Source organism: Nothobranchius furzeri, chromosome 19 (genome assembly GCF_043380555.1).
Source record: "Nothobranchius furzeri strain GRZ-AD chromosome 19, NfurGRZ-RIMD1, whole genome shotgun sequence".
In the NCBI taxonomy this organism is placed as follows: Eukaryota; Metazoa; Chordata; class Actinopteri; order Cyprinodontiformes; family Nothobranchiidae; genus Nothobranchius; species Nothobranchius furzeri.
In genome coordinates, this window is record NC_091759.1 from 12,118,370 (window position 1) to 12,136,792 (window position 18,423).

General features: G+C 43.2%; 1 protein-coding gene across 4 annotated transcripts in view; it reads right to left on the reverse strand.

Annotated features, from left to right (window-relative positions):
• LOC107394420 (collagen alpha-1(XIV) chain) overlaps positions 1–18,423 on the reverse strand; it is a 260,498-nt gene that overhangs the window by 211,129 nt on the left and 30,946 nt on the right. For 3 of the 4 annotated variants that reach the window (XM_054744994.2, XM_054744993.2, XM_054744995.2), the window contains exons 4-5: positions 16,042–16,185; positions 3,996–4,079 (exon numbers count right to left, since the gene is read on the reverse strand). The exons of the other annotated variant lie outside the window; for it this stretch is intronic. In XM_054744994.2, the coding sequence (XP_054600969.2) occupies positions 3,996–4,079; positions 16,042–16,185 (228 nt within the window). The remainder of the gene's footprint in view (positions 1–3,995; positions 4,080–16,041; positions 16,186–18,423) is intronic. 4 annotated transcript variants of the gene reach the window in all.

Here is an 18,423-nt window from a genome sequence, read left to right on the forward strand (position 1 = left end):
TTGCCAAGACTCTCCCGGTGTGAAAAGGACTGCTACAGATTGAATCTACAGATTGAAGTCTGCGAGTAAAGCGGTCCGCTGCCGTTTTACAGGGCTGATGCTTCCAGTGTGAAAACGAGGTAAGATGTGATCCATTTTTTCCATCTCTACCTGACGAGTTTGATGTGTGTATGGTATGTAAAGGTTGTGTCATTAAAACCCTAAAAAGCAGATACCGATATTTTCCGATTTAACATTTTAATGGCAATATTGGGCGATATTAATGGTAGATCATTAATATCGGAAATCTGTATATAATACAGAACAAAAAAAATGCACATTTGTGCAGAGTTTACACCAATAGCACACACACTGATGACGATTAGCTGCATTGTAGCCACTGGACTATCCAACCACCACCAGCAGGATTGGAGGATGAGGTGTCTGACTCATAGACACAACAACTGACACGAGCAGAGCCTGGGTTCAAGGACCAACTTCTAACCCCTGAGCCACCGTTGCCTCTTCAGAAGTGAAGCAGGCTCTCCTCTTTTCCCTCGGCCATCTTCCTCTAATCGCCCTGAACATTTTCTAGCTTTTGTGACTTCTACCGCCCAAGCTGACACGGAGGTCGTGGCACACAACACACCATGACATCTCTGAAAAACAGCACCAACTGTTAATGCGCTGGTCCCGCTCAGATCTCCCATCTTTAATAATCGCTTGCCTCCTCCAGCGAGCACTTCTGCTTGTGGAGGTCACCACTTCAGAAACAAAGTGGTAGTAAAGACAGAGGATGGAAGGACGAAGTTTACTAACAAATACACCAAAGCCCTGCAGTTGGCATTTAACGAACGTATATCAGCATGTTAGATATTTTTACTGAGATCTCTTTGATCCTGAAAAGATCTCAAAAGTAAAATGCGTAATCTAAAGCAGTATTGTAAGATCTTGAGCATTCTCATAGCAATCAAAGTATGTGTTGTGAATAGCTCTTAACTACCACCACATCAAACGTTAGCTCTAAATCTATTATTTTGTTACCATTAGGGTTTGGTAATGTCAGTTCACCGTAGCAACCATTGATGCCTTCAGTTAATCTGTAGCAGATAGCTACAATGAAAGCTTTGAGAGAATTTTATTAAAATTCATCCAGTGCTCCACGAGATTTTAAACTAACAGAAAAACAGGGTGGAGTCAGAGAGTTTATGCTAAAATTTTAAGACCAAGTCACCCCCAAATCAACTTTTTTTTTGCTGACAACCTACATAAATGAGTGTCTAATCGAGCTGTAGACACAATAATTTAGCACTTTAGTGCACCTTAGTTAAAATTTTAATATTCTGCCTAAAATTGTCGGTGCTGAGCCGTCTTCAGGTAAAAACTCTGAACTGCATTTGAATTTAAATCTGCCGTTGCTACTGGCTAAGAGGTGCACTATGATGTTAGCTGGTACATTATGATGTCACAATGTTGTTGTGAGCCTGTGTGTGTGTGTGTATTAGTTAGCAGCTCTGCCCTCTCAGTCTGCCAGGGAACAGCATTTGTTGCATTTATCAAACAGGAAGTGGGAGCGAGGTGACTTCCTGTTCAAGCACCATGGGAGTTCCATACCATTTCAGGAGTTGTTGTCTCTAAGGAGTCGAGCATTGGCTGTTTTTAACCTGTACGTTTTATGTCGGGAAAGATTTCCTCAAGCACTTCCAAATGAAGACTTCTCTTCAAAGTAAACTAATTGTTCATAACAGCTGAAAAATATCTCAAACAAGACAAAATAAAAAGTACCGGTACTTCATTTTCAGTTCGTGTGTAAACAGATTTGTTTTAAAGAAAAAAAAAAGTGTCCGAAGTAACCATTGCAGAAGAAGCCAAATGAGATCTCACACAGATTTGTAATCTTGCAGTCTACAAACAGCAGTGATGAGACAGAAAGAGAACATTTATGGGAAGGCCAAGCTGTAATTATCTCAGAGTGTTGGATCAGGTCCTTTTGGACTCACTGATCACTTTATCCCTCCTCTCTTCCCACTTGCCATCACGCTGCTTTGACTGTGTGCCGCAACAGAAAAGCGTTTAGCAGCCGTTCTGTTGTAAACATCTGTCATGGTGATGTTTTCCTGAAGAGAAATACAAGATCTGTCATATTTGCACAAAATGTGAAACAGCAAATGTAACTTTAACAAAACAAGTTCTTTGTTGTTTTAGGAATTAAACAGATTTTTTTCCAAAAAAAAAGCTCAATGAAAACAGACTAAAACCATCTGATAACATTTTCATTCACTTGTTATTTTAATATATCTGCAGTGGTCACTAATTTGAATCGATGCCTAGTGAGTTGTTCTCCGTGAGGGAAAAAAAGCTCAGGCGCTCCTCTTTCAGGAAGTAGAAGTTAGCGGGAGGTGTGGGTGACAGAAAACAGCAGGAGTTTTAAATATTATTTAGGATATTTGGACATCTCACCTCTGATTGGCTAACAGCAACATAACTACCACTGACCCACTGATGTTTTATCTCCAAAAATAACACAAAGACTGAAGGAGCTCTGCCGTGTGGTGGAGTTGCTAATGCTAACGGTTAGCTTCTAGTAGCGGAGACGTTCACGTTCTCGTCCCGAGCAAAGATGGATGAAGGTTAGTTTTCAATGTGACAGCTCTGTGTGGCGTTTTCTGACCCAGACACCGGTTTTCTATCAGCAGCTAATGCAGGAAACAAGGGTAGAAGACAATAAATGATCAAAAATAACAAGTAAAAACATTTCTTCTGTGAAGTCAGTAAAGTCCAGTTAATCCTATTGTTTCTGTTAAAAAGCCTAAAGAACAAAGAAAAAACTCACAAGCATAGTGCTTCAAGTTTTTTGAAAAATGCTTCCTTGTGCAGTTTTACACAATTAAGCATCAGCCTTGGCTCCAAATCTCCCGTACGGTCACAAATATGCAAATTTGAAACTTTCAGAAAGACTTAAGAGAAGCAGAACAAAAATGTGACTAAATCTGAAAGTTGTGAGCATCTGGAGCGAGATGATCTGGTCTGAAATAGAAGTTTTTAGAGAAACAATAAAGACATTAAAAAAAATCTGAACACTATTGATCCTAACTGGTGCAATATAGAACAATTATGTCTAGTCACATGTGTCCCATTTACACGGTTATGATTTTCAATGCAGAAGCTGCTATTTGGGTTTAGGGGTCAGCAGAAAGTTCAAATCCAATAATGCCATCCCAACATCCCAAGGCTTCAAACACAAAAGCAGTCACACACACATACAACTAAACTAAAGCTGCAGAGGAACACGGGCTTTAGAACAACAACAAGGTCAGACAAACACTCCGCATGGCTGCAATGACATTTTTACATAACTGTTTTTTATTAAATGAAAGAGAAAAACAAAAATTTGATGCAAAGTTACAAATATTCACAGGACTTTAAACACATCTAATGTGATCTTCATATATGAAAAAAAAATCAACGTTAAAATGTTTTGAACATTTGAACGTATTTACCATGATTTAATTAAGCATTTCCACCTGTGGTTTTATGGTTTAGCTTTATTATCCCAGCTTTCTCCTTCAGGCATCTGTTCAGCTAAACTAAACCCGACTTGTTTATGCTTGACTCTCAATTTGTTTTCTAATGATTGAATTTTTTTTGGTTTCCTTTGCACAATTTTGTTTCCTTCGCTTCCGTTTTTCCGGACCGAGATGCAATGACGATGCGCGTGCAGAACATCGCATTTAGAGGCGCTTTGCGTGGAAATGGACGAGAACAAAAGGGAGAAGCTGGACAAGTGGTTTAGTTTCATACCTTGCTTCCTACCTGCACAAATCTAAAATAAAAACCATTTCTCCTTGGTTACAGGCCAGAGTTAGAAGATGAGAGATGACATTTTAAAGTTTCCACTTCTCCCATTTGAAGGCGGAGAACTTGAATCCAGAAGACGAAACTTGCTGCATAAAAATGTGTCGCTCCTTCAAAGATTTCACCCGGTTTGCCTCCTGCTTCCCCGCTGAGCATCTTACCTTCTGAGATCTCGTTATTCTCCCGTGTGACATCACCACTTTGTCTTGTCTGGGATTGTGTCGTCTCGACGTTTGATCGCTGGGCTGGAAGGGAATGCATAATGCAGAAGTCTATGTTAATGAGCAGCAGGGAAGAGGAGACGAGAAACATGAAAAGGAAAATGTAATCCTTGTAAATCAGTAGGACTCAAATTAACGCATTAAAAAATGAAATGAACCTGTTATGAACGCAATAACAGTTTTTAATACAGAGATTAGATGGATTATAATTAGAAATGAAAAAAATGCTAGTACGATCAGAATTGGCCAGTAGTCAACAAAATTTGTCTAATATTGGACATCCCTTGTATCGATAATTGGCTCTCAAAGGCACGATCAGTGCATCCCTGATTATGACTAAAAGTTGATTCACTAACATTATCTTACAATGACTACATTACTAGAAATGTTCGATTACACCAAAAAGCCAATAAAAATTGTTAAGGTTGTTTCAAGGCTTTAATTTCATTTGAAAGGTGTTGTTTATTCAATACATTTGAAGTCGTCTCTGCTGGGAATGAATGCCTTGTAAGTCATACTAAAAAGCCCAGAAGGCCCTGTATCCGCACGGAGGAGTCCACGGTGGAGAGAGTAGAAAAGCACAGCGGGTTTTGGACTCATTTCCTGATATTTGGACATCTCTCCTCTGACTGGATGACAACAACATGACTCACAAATCTCCATAAATAACACAAGTCTGGAGGAGTTTGGCTGTGTGGTGGAGTTGCTAATGCTAATGGTTAGCTTCTACTAGTCGAGACGTTCTCTGCCGTTTGCTGGACGCTAAAACAACAACAGTCTTCCCCTGTCACAAGTCCAGATGGGTGAGTCCATGAATGCTCAGTGACAGTGTGATGTAGATCTGCCAGGCTTTTCTAAACCTAGAGTTTCTTTGTCTGTTTTCTATCAGAGGCTAATGTAGGACATAGGTGTAAGAGACTATTTTCATGTTCAACCTGCATGAAATCTCAGAGTGACCGATTATAATCAGAAATCATTTAACTCATTAACTGCCATTGATGACTAAATTTGCCATTTCCATGTTTTTTACTGTGTGGGCGTCGGATCGAGGTCTCACACCGTGAGAACCAACATCTCAGCTCTAAAGCTGATCTTCATCCACATACGTCACACGTCACGTGATCAGGAAGCAGAAAATCCGTGTGTTAGGAGATCGTTTGGGCCGCTGCTTTAAATTACATTTAACAGAGAACACATGCCTCGGTAGTACATGAACATTGGAATACATCTTGGCGGCTCCTGATGACGTATCTCCAAGGCAACCGGGGCAGGGCCAAGACATCAAGGCGAGGTTCCTTGGCACTGAGAAACACCGACAGTGCTTCTCAGTGGCAAGTGAAATGCTTGTCAGCCACTATATGATGCCATCGGATAAGAAAAATAATCTGGGAAGAGACTTTAAAGTGACAGTGTGTATTTTCTCTGGTGATAGGGGGTAGTACATACCCAAATTATTGCAAGCAAGCAGTATTTTTGTGTTCAAATAAGACATTATCAACGGATGGCCCATAGGGTCAAAAATCCCTGGGATTGCAACCGCCAGTAAAATGACAAGCACATCAGATTCCCTTTCATCACTGACAACAAGCGAAGAGGTAAATGTGTTAAACAACAACGTTTATTATTGGTGAAAGTTTTGTAACCATTTGTTACAAATCAGTAAATGTGTTTTGTCCTCATGGGCTTCTGTATAAGGAAGTATGGCATCTAATATGGCGTGGCCCAGAGACTAAGTGTGTTTCTCATTGCGAAGAAACTTTGCCTTGATGTCTTGGTCCCTCCCGGTTGCCTAGTAGATATATCATCAGGAACCGCCAAGACGTGTTCCAATGTTCATGTTCTACCGAGGCGTGTGTTTGTTAGCATGGGAGGTGTCTTGTAGCCTAGACTTGGTCAAAAATTTCCCAGAATACACAGCAGTATTTTCAAAAGGATGGTGGATCAGAAGCCGGCAGCTACTTCAGGGGCAAACTTCAAGTTTAAAAGTAAGTTAAGTTTTTTTTTTTTTAAGTTTTTTTAGATCCAAAGCAGTTATTTTATTGAACTGTTTCTCTCTTTTTTTCTTCTTTGCGTTTTATTGTTGTTTTAATGTATTTTCTGAAGTAATTTCTGTCAAGTGACCTTGGGTGTTCTGAAAGGCGCTTTTAAATAAAATGTATTATTATTATTATTATTATTATTATTATTAGTTGCAGCTTTGGTGGCTAGCGGGTGGTAGCTCAATTAAATATTTAATGTAACAAATATATACACAATTTAAAAAGTAAAAGCCTCGTTATATATTTATATTAAAACTTATAAAATATAACGTTGTCTCCAGTGTCACGTGATGTAACGTGACCGCTGTGGAAGCCGCTTCACGTGATGCAAGTCTGTTCCATTTAACCGTTTTCTTTGACCAAGGAAGGACAGTGTCCTCGTAAGCAAGGCGCCTAGCCTCGCAAGACATCGCCTCACGATGCCAGACGCGCGGACATTGAGAAACAGCCTTATACCCGCTCCAATGTATTATAAAGCTGATTTTTATGGTTACATGTTAAGAAGCTGCCAATATTTTCAACAACTGGGCATCATTTCAATCATTTTCAACAACACCTCGATGGATATTTCCAGTGATTAACAAAAAAACTACACATTGTCCCTTTAATAAGCAGTCATGTGAATTTTGAAACGGATCTAAAGTAGTCAAAAGTGAGTTTAAGCTAAAACCCTCTGCTACCTTATTTTAATTGTCTTTCGTGACTCATAAGGTTTGCATGTTGTTTATTTTTAATATTTTAATAATGAAAAACAAGCTAAGTAAATTACAGATAACACAGAATCACACATGAAAATGGTTAAAACTGTTTTTAGGTCAAAAACCACTTCAGCACAAAAACATTTTAAAGCGATGATGAGCAAACATCTGATCACCTTTCATCATAAATTAAAGTTGTTTTTTTATTAACCCTAACTCGTCTTCCTCCTGAGTCAGATGCAACATCACGGCTGAATGAAACATTGGCCGTGTTCGAGATGAGCCAGTTCTGCGCAGATTAGATCACTGGTGATCGGCGAGCAGTGCATGCCGGTTAGATTTGTGTCCGACTTGACGCCGACTTGCTCTGATGTCATGCATACGTAGGAAACGATAACCTCGTGAGATCAAGGTGGCCGTAGATTTTGGAGCAAGGCGCTGCAGTTGCTCTCCACCGGCTGCAAAACATACGCCATGAGAGAAAACTCCTGGCTCACACCTGATCCAAGTTCTGATTGGTTCACATTTTGATCCAAACACCCGGTGGTTGAATGCAAAATGTTAGTTGGTCACATGTATTCTGTAAATCATGTTATGTTGATGATGACAACTATGTAGGCCATAAAGAGAAAGTTGATTTGTGTTATTTTGTCATGTTTCCTATGAGCACAATGAACCTACAGCTGATAACCTGTACTTATTATTACAGTCATGCCTATATATACAATGTACGATATCCACAAGCACGTGAGGATGAGTTTCGGTTGCAAACAGACTCCAGAATTAAAATAAAATTTAAACAAGTGTGAACGCTAACGCGATATCTTGATCCATCATCACCCGCAAGAAGAAGAAGAAGAAAGTATCATTTCTATAGCGCCTCTCAAGATAAAAATCACGAGGCGCTTCACAAAAACAAAAAAATGTTAATATAAAAAAGCATTTAGAAAATGTTTAAAAATATATTTAAAATGAGCAAAAATAGGCAATTGTGATTTAAAAGAAAAAATGTAAAGAAAGAGAGAGAGTGAATAGGAAAAAGGGAAATCAGTGGATCCTGAGGAAGGTGGAATAGGTGGGGAGAGCAGAATAAAGAGAGAGTGGTGGAGAAGGTCATACAAAAGCCAGCTTTAACAAGTGAGTCTTCAGCTGCTTTTTGAAGGAGACCACTGAGTCCACTGATCTCAGGCTCAGGGGGAGAGAGGTCCAGAGTCTGGGGGCCACAGCAGCAAATGATCTGTCACCTTTGACCTTTAGCCTGGTGCGCTGCACAACCAGTAGGCTTTTATCACTGGACCTCAGGGACCTGCTGGGGGTGTAGGGACTAAGAAGATCACCAATGTAAGATGGTGCTTGTCCATGTAAGGCCCTATAGACCAGAACCAGGATCTTGAAATGAACCCTGAAGTTGACTGGCAGCCAGTGAAGCTGGAGGAGAAGCGGGGTGATGTGGGTGTGTTTGGAGGACTTGGTCAGAAGCCGAGCACAGGCATTCTGAACCACCTGTAGACGGTTCAGGGAGGTTCTGCTCAGACACGTGAAAAGAGAGTTACAGTAGTCTAAGCGTGAGGAGATGAAGGTGTGGAGAACTGTCTCAAGTTCAGAGTGGGACAGAATGGGACTCAGCTTAGCAATGTTCCTGAGATGGAAGAAGGAAGAGCGAACAAGAGAACTGACATGAGAATCCAGGGTGAGAGCTGGGTCAAAGGTCACGCCAAGATTCCTGGCAGAAGGTTTGGTGTGAGAAGCAAGCTGACCAAGAGAGTCTCTGACTTTGGGAACCAGCTTGTCTGGGGCACAGATGAGGATCTCAGTCTAAGCAGCTGTGTAACAGCTGCAGCTTAGACATCTCATGGGGCTTAAAGGAGATGTACAGTTGGATGTCATCTGCATAAAGATGGTAGGAGATTCCTTTGAAGGAGCTCAGGATGTGCTGAAGAGGAAGCAGATAGAAGAGGAAGAGCAGAGGCCCCAGCACAGAACCTTGTGGGACACCATGGGTAAGAGAGGTGGTGGAGGACCTAAACTTGGAGACGGCCACAGAAAAGGAGCGCTCAGAAAGATAAGAGGAGAACCACTCCAGAGCAGATCCTGATAGGCCTACCCAGTCTCTCAGCCTCTCCAGTAGCAGGTGATGGTCAACAGTGTCAAAGGCTGCAGTCAGGTCCAGCAGGACCAGAACAGAACAGTCCCCTGCATCACTGTGAGTCAGAAGGTCATTAGAGACCCTAAGAAGAGCTGTTTCAGTAGAATGAGCTCTACGAAAACCTGACTGGAAGCAATCATAGATGTTATGTTCATCAAGAGCAGCTGTGAGTTGTTTAGCCACAACCTTTTCCAAGATCTTGGAGATGAACGGAAGTTTAGAGATGGGTCTGAAGCTGCTATGGAGAGAGGGGTCAAGACTCGTTTTTTTAACAAGCGGGTGGATTACAGCATTCTTAAAGTAAGCAGGGACCTGACCAGAAACCAGAGAAGCATTAATTATTGAGAGCACGCTGGGACCGATGGACTGAAAAGCACTTTTAAACAAAGATGAGGGTAAGATGTGGAGGGGGCATGCAGAGGTCTTCATAGAGTTAACTAGTTTGGTTAACTCAGGCAAAGAAACAGGAGCAAAGCTATCTAGGATGATGGGCCTGGTTGGAGTCGGGAGAGGTGAGCTACACATGTAGGGAAATCTGTCCGACTTAAACGCCGGCTTTCACCCACTCCCCCTGCTGTGTCAGTCTGCTCTCATCTGTTTTCTAGCCGAGGCGCTGCTCAACTCGAACAAGCTCACTAACAGCTCCAACTGCATCTTCCTTCATCACTCTGAAGCTTCTGTCAGACATATGGTTCCTGCGACCACACCCCTGTCAGACAGCAGGTACTTTGCTAATCACTACTGATGGAAAACACCTGCTGTGAGGTTCTGAATAAAGCAAAAAGAGCAAACCTGAGTCACAAGATAAACCACAGGCTCACATTTTCTTAAACGTTTCATTTTTTTCGGGGCAGGTGGATTTATTTTACAGTTTATCTAGAGCTGAGGTGTCCAACATGAGGTGTGTGGGCCATGTATGGCCTATGGATAGCCTAGAAACCTCGGCCAAATCCCATTACTCACACTTGCACCCTTGCGTCCTTAAATTGCGCATTCCCGGCCAGGGGTGCGAGTGCATAGGGCGTCCTGATTCTCAAGTGCGGAAGTTGACCACGCCCCCATTACACCCTTAAGCTGCACTTCACCCACGTACGCAGCGATGGGCAAGGGTATTACCCGCAAGTCATTGCTGCAGGAGAAAAGGCTCAAGTTCCATCCATTGTCTGAACCCGCTTTGTCCACGTAGGGTCGCGGGGGGGCTGGTGTCGATCTCTAGCGGTCAATGGACAATCAGGTGGGGTACACCCTGGACAGTGAGCCAGTCCATCGCAGGGCAGCACACACACACACACACACACACACACACACACACACACACACACACACACACACACACACACACACACACACACACACACACACACACACACACACACACACACACACACACACACACACACACACACACACACACACACACAGTCATGTTTTTGGACTGTGGGAGGAAGCCGGAGCACCCGGAGGGAACCCACGCATGCACAGGGTGAACATGCAAACTCCATGCAGAAAGATCCCAGGATGGGAAGCGAACCCAGGACCTTCTTGCTGAAAGGCAACAGCTCTAACCACAGCGCCACTGCATAGCCCGGCTCAAGTTCCTTTTCTGAAAATATGTATTTTCTAATGAAATTAGTTCATTTGTAGTCGTATCATCTGACCTGCGGCCGTATGTTTTGGACACCCGAGTGAAGAGAGGGGCGGAGCTGTCAACTGATCACCACCTGGTGGTGAGTTGGATCAGATGGCAAGGGAGCATGCCCCGTAGACCTGGCAGACCCAAACGCATAGTGAGGGTCTGCTGGGAACGCCTGGCAGAAGAACCTGTCAAGACAGTCTTCAACTCCCACCTCCGGCAGAGCTTTGACCACGTACCGAGAGCAGTGGGGGACATTGAGTCCGAGTGGGCCTTGTTCCACTCTGCGATTGTCGAGGCGGCTGTTGCTAGCTGTGGTCGTAAGGTGGCCGGTGCCAGTCGTGGTGGCAACCCCCGTACCCGCTGGTGGACACCAGAGGTTCGGGGAGCCGTCAGGCTGAAGAAGGAGGCCTACAGGGCGTGGCTGGTCTGTGGGTCTCCGGAGGCAGCAGACAGGTACCGGATAGCCAAGCGGGGTGCAGCAGTGGCAGTTGCCGAGGCAAAATCTCGGGCGTGGGAGGAGTTTGGTGAGGCCATGGAGAAAGACTATCGATCGGCTCCAAAGAGGTTCTGGCAAACTGTCCGGCGCCTCAGGAGAGGAAGGCAGCAACTCGCTCACACTGTTTACAGTGGGGATGGGGAGCTGCTGACGTCAACTGAGGCTATAGTCGGACGGTGGAAGGAATACTTTGAGGAGCTCCTCAATCCCACCAATGCGCATTCCGAGGAGGAACCAGAGCTGGGAGGCCTGGGGATGGACTGTCCGATCTCGGGGGCAGAAGTTGCTGAGGTAGTCAAACAACTACACAGCGGCGGAGCCCCGGGGGCGGATGAGGTTCGTCCTGGGTATCTCAAGGCAATGGATGTTGTAGGGCTGTCATGGTTGACACGTCTCTACAACATTGCGTGGTCATCGGGGGCAGTTCCTAGGGAGTGGCAGACCGGGGTGGTGGTCCCCATCTTTAAGAAGGGTGACCTGAGGGTGTGTTCCAACTATAGGGGGATCACACTCCTCAGCCTCCCTGGAAAGGTCTACTCCAAGGTACTGGAGAGGAGGGTCCGATCGATAGTTGAATCTCAGATAGAGGAGGAGCAATGTGGTTTTCGTCCTGGCCGTGGAACTGTGGACCAGCTCTATACCCTTGCAAGGGTGATGGAGGGGGCATGGGAGTTTGCCCAACCAATCCACATGTGCTTTGTGGATTTGGAGAAGGCTTATGACCGTGTCCCCAGGGGCACCCTGTGGGGGACGCTCCAGGAGTATGGGGTGGGTGGCTTTCTGTTAAGGGCCATTCAGTCCCTTTACCAGAGGAGCGTGAGTTTGGTCCGCATAGCCGGTAGTAAGTCGGACCTGTTCCCAGTGAGGGTTGGACTCCGCCAGGGCTGCCCTTTGTCACCGGTTCTGTTCATCACTTTTATGGACAGAATTTCTAGACGCAGCCGTGGTGTGGAGTGTGTCGAGTTTGGTGGCAGGAGAATCTCGTCTCTGCTTTTTCCGGATGATGTGGTCCTCCTAGCTTCATCCAGCTCTGACCTTCAGCTCTTGCTGGGTAGGTTCGCGGCCGAATGTGAAGCGGCTGGGATGAGGATCAGCACCTCCAAATCTGAGATCATGGTTCTCGACCGGAAAAGGGTGGCTTGCCACCTCCGGGTCGGGGGAGAGGTCCTACCTCAAGTGGAGGAGTTTAAGTATCTCGGGGTCTTGTTCACGAGTGAGGGTAGGAGGGATCGGGAGATCGACAGGCGGATTGGTTCGGCGTCTGCAGTGATGCGGATGCTGAGCCGATCTGTCGTGGGGAAGAGGGAGCTGAGCCAGAAAGCCAGGCTCTCGATTTACCGGTCGATCTACGTCCCAATCCTCACCTATGGTCATGAGCTTTGGGTAATGACCGAAAGAACGAGATCGCGGATACAAGCGGCTGAAATGAGTTTCCTCCGTAGGGTGGCCGGGCTCAGCCTTAGAGATAGGGTGAGGAGTTCGGACATTCGGGAGGGACTCGGAGTAGAACCGCTGCTCCTCCGGATCGAAAGGAGCCAGTTGAGGTGGTTTGGGCATCTGGTCAGGATGCCTCCTGGACGCCTCCCCGGGGAGGTGTTTCGGGCATGTCCTGCCAGCAGAAGGCCCCCGGGTCGACCCAGGACACGTTGGAGAGGTTACATCTCCAATCTGGTCCGGGAACGCCTTGGGGTCCTGCCGGAGGAGCTGGTGGACAAGGCCGGGGAGAGGACGGCCTGGAGCTCCCTAGTTGGGATGCTGCCCCCGCGACCCGGACCCGGATAAGCGGAGGAAGACGAGACGAGACGAGAGACGAGATTAGTTCATTTAAGGATGATTAGTTGATGCTCTAAAACTTTTCAACAAAGTAGCAATAAATTAAAATTTACTTCAAATAACTGTTTGGCTGTTTGTTTAAAAGATGTTAATAAAGGTTTTTGAAAAAATTATCACAGCGACCAGCATCCCGGCGTGCGTTGCAATCGATGACGCAATGCTCCCTGGATCAATTCTGCAATAATTTACACACTTGTGTCGGTCTAGCCATGTTCCATAGGAGCCTCAGCAGGTCTACCATTGGCCTGAGCAGTATTGTGTAATGCCAATCACAGCACTCTTATCAGTTTGGTGGGCGGGAAAATGCGATGGAGGTAGGGCTGGGAAATAAATCGAAAATGTGTCGTTATAGAAATTTCTGACTCTCATTGAGATATTTTTTCCTATGTCAAAAAATTTGATAATAAAAAATTGAGATGTGTGTAGGTTGGCAACGTTCATTTCTTCTTTAAGAGGATGCTCCACCTCGAGTCCCGTAGAAATGTGACTCAACGTAATACATGTGACAGCCCCATCCAGTGGACAACTTTTGTTTCTGCGCATACATGTAGTTATCGTCCATTTATCGTTATCGAGGTGAAATCCTCAATATTTCTTGATATTGATTTTAGGCGATATCGCCCAGCCCTAGATGGAGGGGAATAACTAAAGCCTGGTTTATGCTTCTCCGTCAGCTCTGCAAGGGACAGACACGCACGGATTGACGGAAGCGTTTTGCTCTCAAAATTCTCCGTCTCCTGGAGAGTGTTGTAAAGCATTTTCCCAGCAGGACAACAGAGGGCGTAGCGCTGTTCTGTGGTATCCTGTCATGTATCGGTCCAAGAGCGTGTGTTTATATTGTGTTTTTGGGTATATAAGAGACTTCTAACACGGACATATTTGTCTCTCATTCTCCCACCTCTTCATGCGCTCCCCACCTCTAAACCCACATTTCCTGTCATTTCCGTCCACAAATAAAATGCTTGCTGCGCATCTTTTCACTCCTCCAGTCACGAGAGAATTAAATGTTCATATTTTTAGAGTTTTTTTGCGAGGTATTCTTCAAGCTCCTCCGTGTCTGCCGCTAGTTATCCTCGGCTCTCTTTGCAATGGCGGCGCTGTAAACAACAGCGGCGTCCTGACCAATCACAAGCTTGCGTAATCCGTCTCGTTCGACGGATGTTTAAAAAAGTGGGCTCGACTCCGTACGTACTTGCGTGCCTGCCGGAGCCCTACACAAGGACGGATAATGGCGTTGCGTGTCGCCGCACTGACGCAGACGGAGAAGCATAAATCAGGCTTAAGTTAGCGTTGACTCGTTTGAAACGGTTTTGGCATTAGCTATGGGCTATTTAGACCAGATAGATGTAATTAAGTGCTTTAATTAGAAAAAGGATGTATTTGCATCTTCTTTGGCCGTGTATGATGGATTTCCACCTTGACTGACATCCATAGCGATGAGAATGTCACATTGTTAAGAAAGTTTGAAAGACAATGGTAGATTTCGTCCCATGACCGAGCTTGGTCTATGGGTTATGGCCAGACTATATATTCACATACATAGGATGACTTGCCAGGCCACCATTTAGTATTTCCATGAACACCTTTAAAATTGTTTTACTTTAGTACTCATTTTAAGCCTATTTTTAAATTACATTTAATAGTAAAACGAACCATAAAGTCTGACTGACTTTTATCAAAATGCTGACTTGAGAGAACCATCATAAACCAGCAAAAACCTTCTCGTTGCTGGTGTACTTTTGGGCTGGTTCTACTTTTTTATGCCACTACTTGTGATGAGTAACCACTGGAATGAGTGGTTTGCTTACAACTGGGAGCAGCTAACTGACATCCTAAAAGCTCAAATAGGACCCAAACTGCAACTCAAAATCTGTGACATGAATGCTGATAAAGAGGAAAGTGGAGCTAGAAAGAGGACATTTAAACCTTCGTTCCCATTGATTATGACAGAAAGCAACAGATCTCTTGCTAATAAAAAGGGTGAGCTCAGAACGCTGATGAGGACCAAGCTGGATCATGTGTTTCACTCATACTCCTGACACCAATCTCTCTCATTTTTGTATGATAAGAGCATAAAGACGAGTGAAAAAGAAAAAAGGAGTTTCATTAGCGGTGTAATCCAGAACCGGCTATCCTGAAAATATCCTCTCCGCAGCCCAGATTCTGAAGAGGTATTAATGCAACATAGTTTACCACAGTAGTCGCGGGCTTGTGCACGCCACCTTAATCCATTTGTGAGAATAACAGGAAATAGTTTCCACGCCTCTCTCTGTTCTGCACTTCCAACATTTCAATACAGCCAACTGCTTCACCAGAGAAAACAAACTAACGAATGTTATGCTAATATCAGGGATGCATACAGCTCTTGGTGAAGCCGATCATCATGTAGTTTTTCTCTGGTCTGCTCCCATTTTTAACCTGTGACTAGAAGAATGTTGAGGAGATGGCTGCAGAAAGGTACGGATGCACTGCAGGGATGTTTTGAGGCTACAGATTGGGATGGACTCTGAGCAACATGGAGGTGACATCAGTGCTACGACTGAAAGTTCTGTAACATACAGGTGCCTAGACCAAATAAACCCTGGATCATCGGTGACCTGAAACAACTGCTCAACAGGAAAAGAGGCATGTCAGTAAGGGAGACAGGGAATTATTCAGGTGAATACTAAATTCAATTCAATTCAATTTTATTTATACAGCTCCAAATCACGACAAGAGTCATCTCAAGGCCCTTCACATAAACAAACAAAAGCTACTGGATTTACATTTAGGAATAATGGAAAAAAGCTGAAGATCAAACTCCAGCAGAACCACAAAATTCAATTCAATTCAATTCAAAAATACTTTATTAATCCCAGAGGGAAATTGATTCGGGATGAAGAATATAGCTGCTTTAAGCAGGAGAACCAGACAGATTAAGCACATAAAAGTATCGTTTCCAAGTTTCAATACCACTAAAATATAGCAACATTATGTTACCGAGTCACGTTCTGTTGAAGGTTGTCTTCCTGTTAAAGGGGAGTTTTTCTCTCCACATTCACTACATGCTTGCTGTAAAGTCTGTCCACAAATCAGTGACTCAGCACAATCAGGTTTTTCAACATAGGAAATGGAATGAATCAAACTCAGTGCACATACCTTCAAGTTTTCCCTGAAGAGGTTTACTCTCCTGTCCTCCTTTCACAGCGAAGATCTTAAATATATAATCCTTTGAGGGGTCAAAATCTTCAATGACGAGTTTGATATCCTGCTTCGACAGCGGCACCACCTTCTGCTTTCCACCTGTTTGACAAACAGTTTAATTAAAAAATAGTTTTTCAAATGAAGTTTACAGAAATAAAAGCTCATTTAGAATAAATATTTAAAGGAGAATTATCCAGATTAAAGATTTGGTCATCAAAACCTCCATTATGACAAACTTTTTAGACAATAAAGTAGCAAAATAAATCATTTTCAGGTTAATATGTGTTCAAGTACAAGTGTAGAAAGTGTGTTTAGCTAATTCTGAACTAGTGACGCTTCCCTTTGTTGTTCTTGCTTATGTAATGAAAGATCAAATAATCAAAAATAATCTGTGAAGCACTCATTACCTCCTTGGAAAATGTAGTTCTGTTCGTTTAACCGAAGCACACCTCACTTCCACTCTACCCCTCCTTTCTAACAAAATAGGTGTCTTAGAATAATTTGCCACCTGGTTTTCTCGTTACTGTGTGAGCTTCTTTGCAGGGATTCAGTAATCTCCGTGTAATTGCGTGGATATAAATTTCACAGGCATTCGAAACACTTGTTTTTGGTAGACTGGAGATCTAAAGAGTGAAAAAACATCTTTAAATTTGGATGGGAAAACAGTTTTTTCCCCTCAAGGACCAATTAAACCCACAGTGAAATTCCAATCTTTCAGCTGAGGACAGAGTTCTTCACCCACAGAGTGGATTTATATTGAAACATCGGTCTCAGAGAAACCTACACAGTGTTTTTAACATGTGACTCTCAAATAAACAATGCTTTTTGGAGAAAAACAAGAATAACTGAATAGAAAGATGCAGCGAGTGACACACTTTTTATCTTTTATTCAGGGATTGTTGTTTTGGTGCAATTCTGGACAAGTCAGTAACTTTTCAGCTTTTACTAAAGGTAAACACAAATACCACGTGATTTAATAACCACTAGTGCCGCAATTCAGATTTTGCCAGTGTGTCAAAATCTAAGGTCTTACCCTGCCATACTTCCAACTTTTTTAATTTACATCTTTTCATTTATTCCACTGAAAACCAAACATGAAATTATTCTTTATATATTAACAATGATTCATTTTCTCAATCGATAGCCATCACACACTAGAATAATAAATAAAGGAGAAAATGCACAAATTGTACATCTGAATTCAGACATGTGTTGTGAAGGCGGTCGTGTGTTTTAGTTCACGTGTACCAAATATCTGTTTAGAAGAAAAATTGACGGATAATTTGCTCTCATCCACATTTGTACTACATTCAGAAGCAATGGGTACACAAACATCATGTCAGATTTTCTAAAGTAGAAGCACTTTCTAATGTTTCATTTGGTCAGCTTTGTTTGAACTTTGTGCTGTTAGTAAACTCTAGTGGTTTACTGGTGTAGAATAGCTGCTTAGTAGCTTTTAGACCAATTTGTGGTTGTATTGGGAGTTAGATCTCCACTGGTTTGATTTAGGTGTGAAAACTGCTATTGCCCTCTTTCATATGAAGTCTTTCTGAGCCTGTGTTTGTTTGTTTGGTATATCCTCAGCCTTGCACGCTTTACGTCAATTTCACGATTGCCCTGTTTGTCTGGTTAGGCTTTTCGCTGTTGGTACTTATCTGTGCCATTCTGTATATTGTACGTTTATTTATATGCCTTTTTTTATTTTTTTTTTTTATCAAACGCATGTACCCCCCCCCCCCCAATTCCATCTGTTCACAGGTTTATGTTACCTCCTTACTTATAGCATAGCCAAGATGTAACAAGAGCAAGGTAAATATAAACAGGTGTGTGTCCAATGTAAGGAGATTGGCAGTGAACATCCATAAGCTCATAAGTCAAGACAAACAAATAAATGAAATGAAGACAGGGAGGGGCCTAACAAGATGTGACCTGTACCTTCAATCAGTGCATTTTGCTTTACTTTCTTTCTTTCAGTAGAGAGAAAAAGAAAAGAGAAGCAAAAACTAAAACGTTCCATTCACAGCCATTGGGAATGAGGGAATGGACACACACCTGTCTATAATTACCTTGCATCCATTCAAATCTTGCACTGACCAGTGTGCTCTAGCGCCATTCTTCTCTATACAGTATTCTGTCACATTTCTTGTTGAGAAATCAATTAATACATTGTTGACAACCCAGTGCTTAAGAACTACGTAGGGTAGAAGAATATAACAGAAGGAAGGTTAAACATTTTCTTTAATAATGCTAAAATTACAAAATTTTTGAAATTGAGTGTTTAAATAAGGGTATGTTTAGCTCATGCACCCTGACAGCTGATAAAAAAGGTTTTAAAAT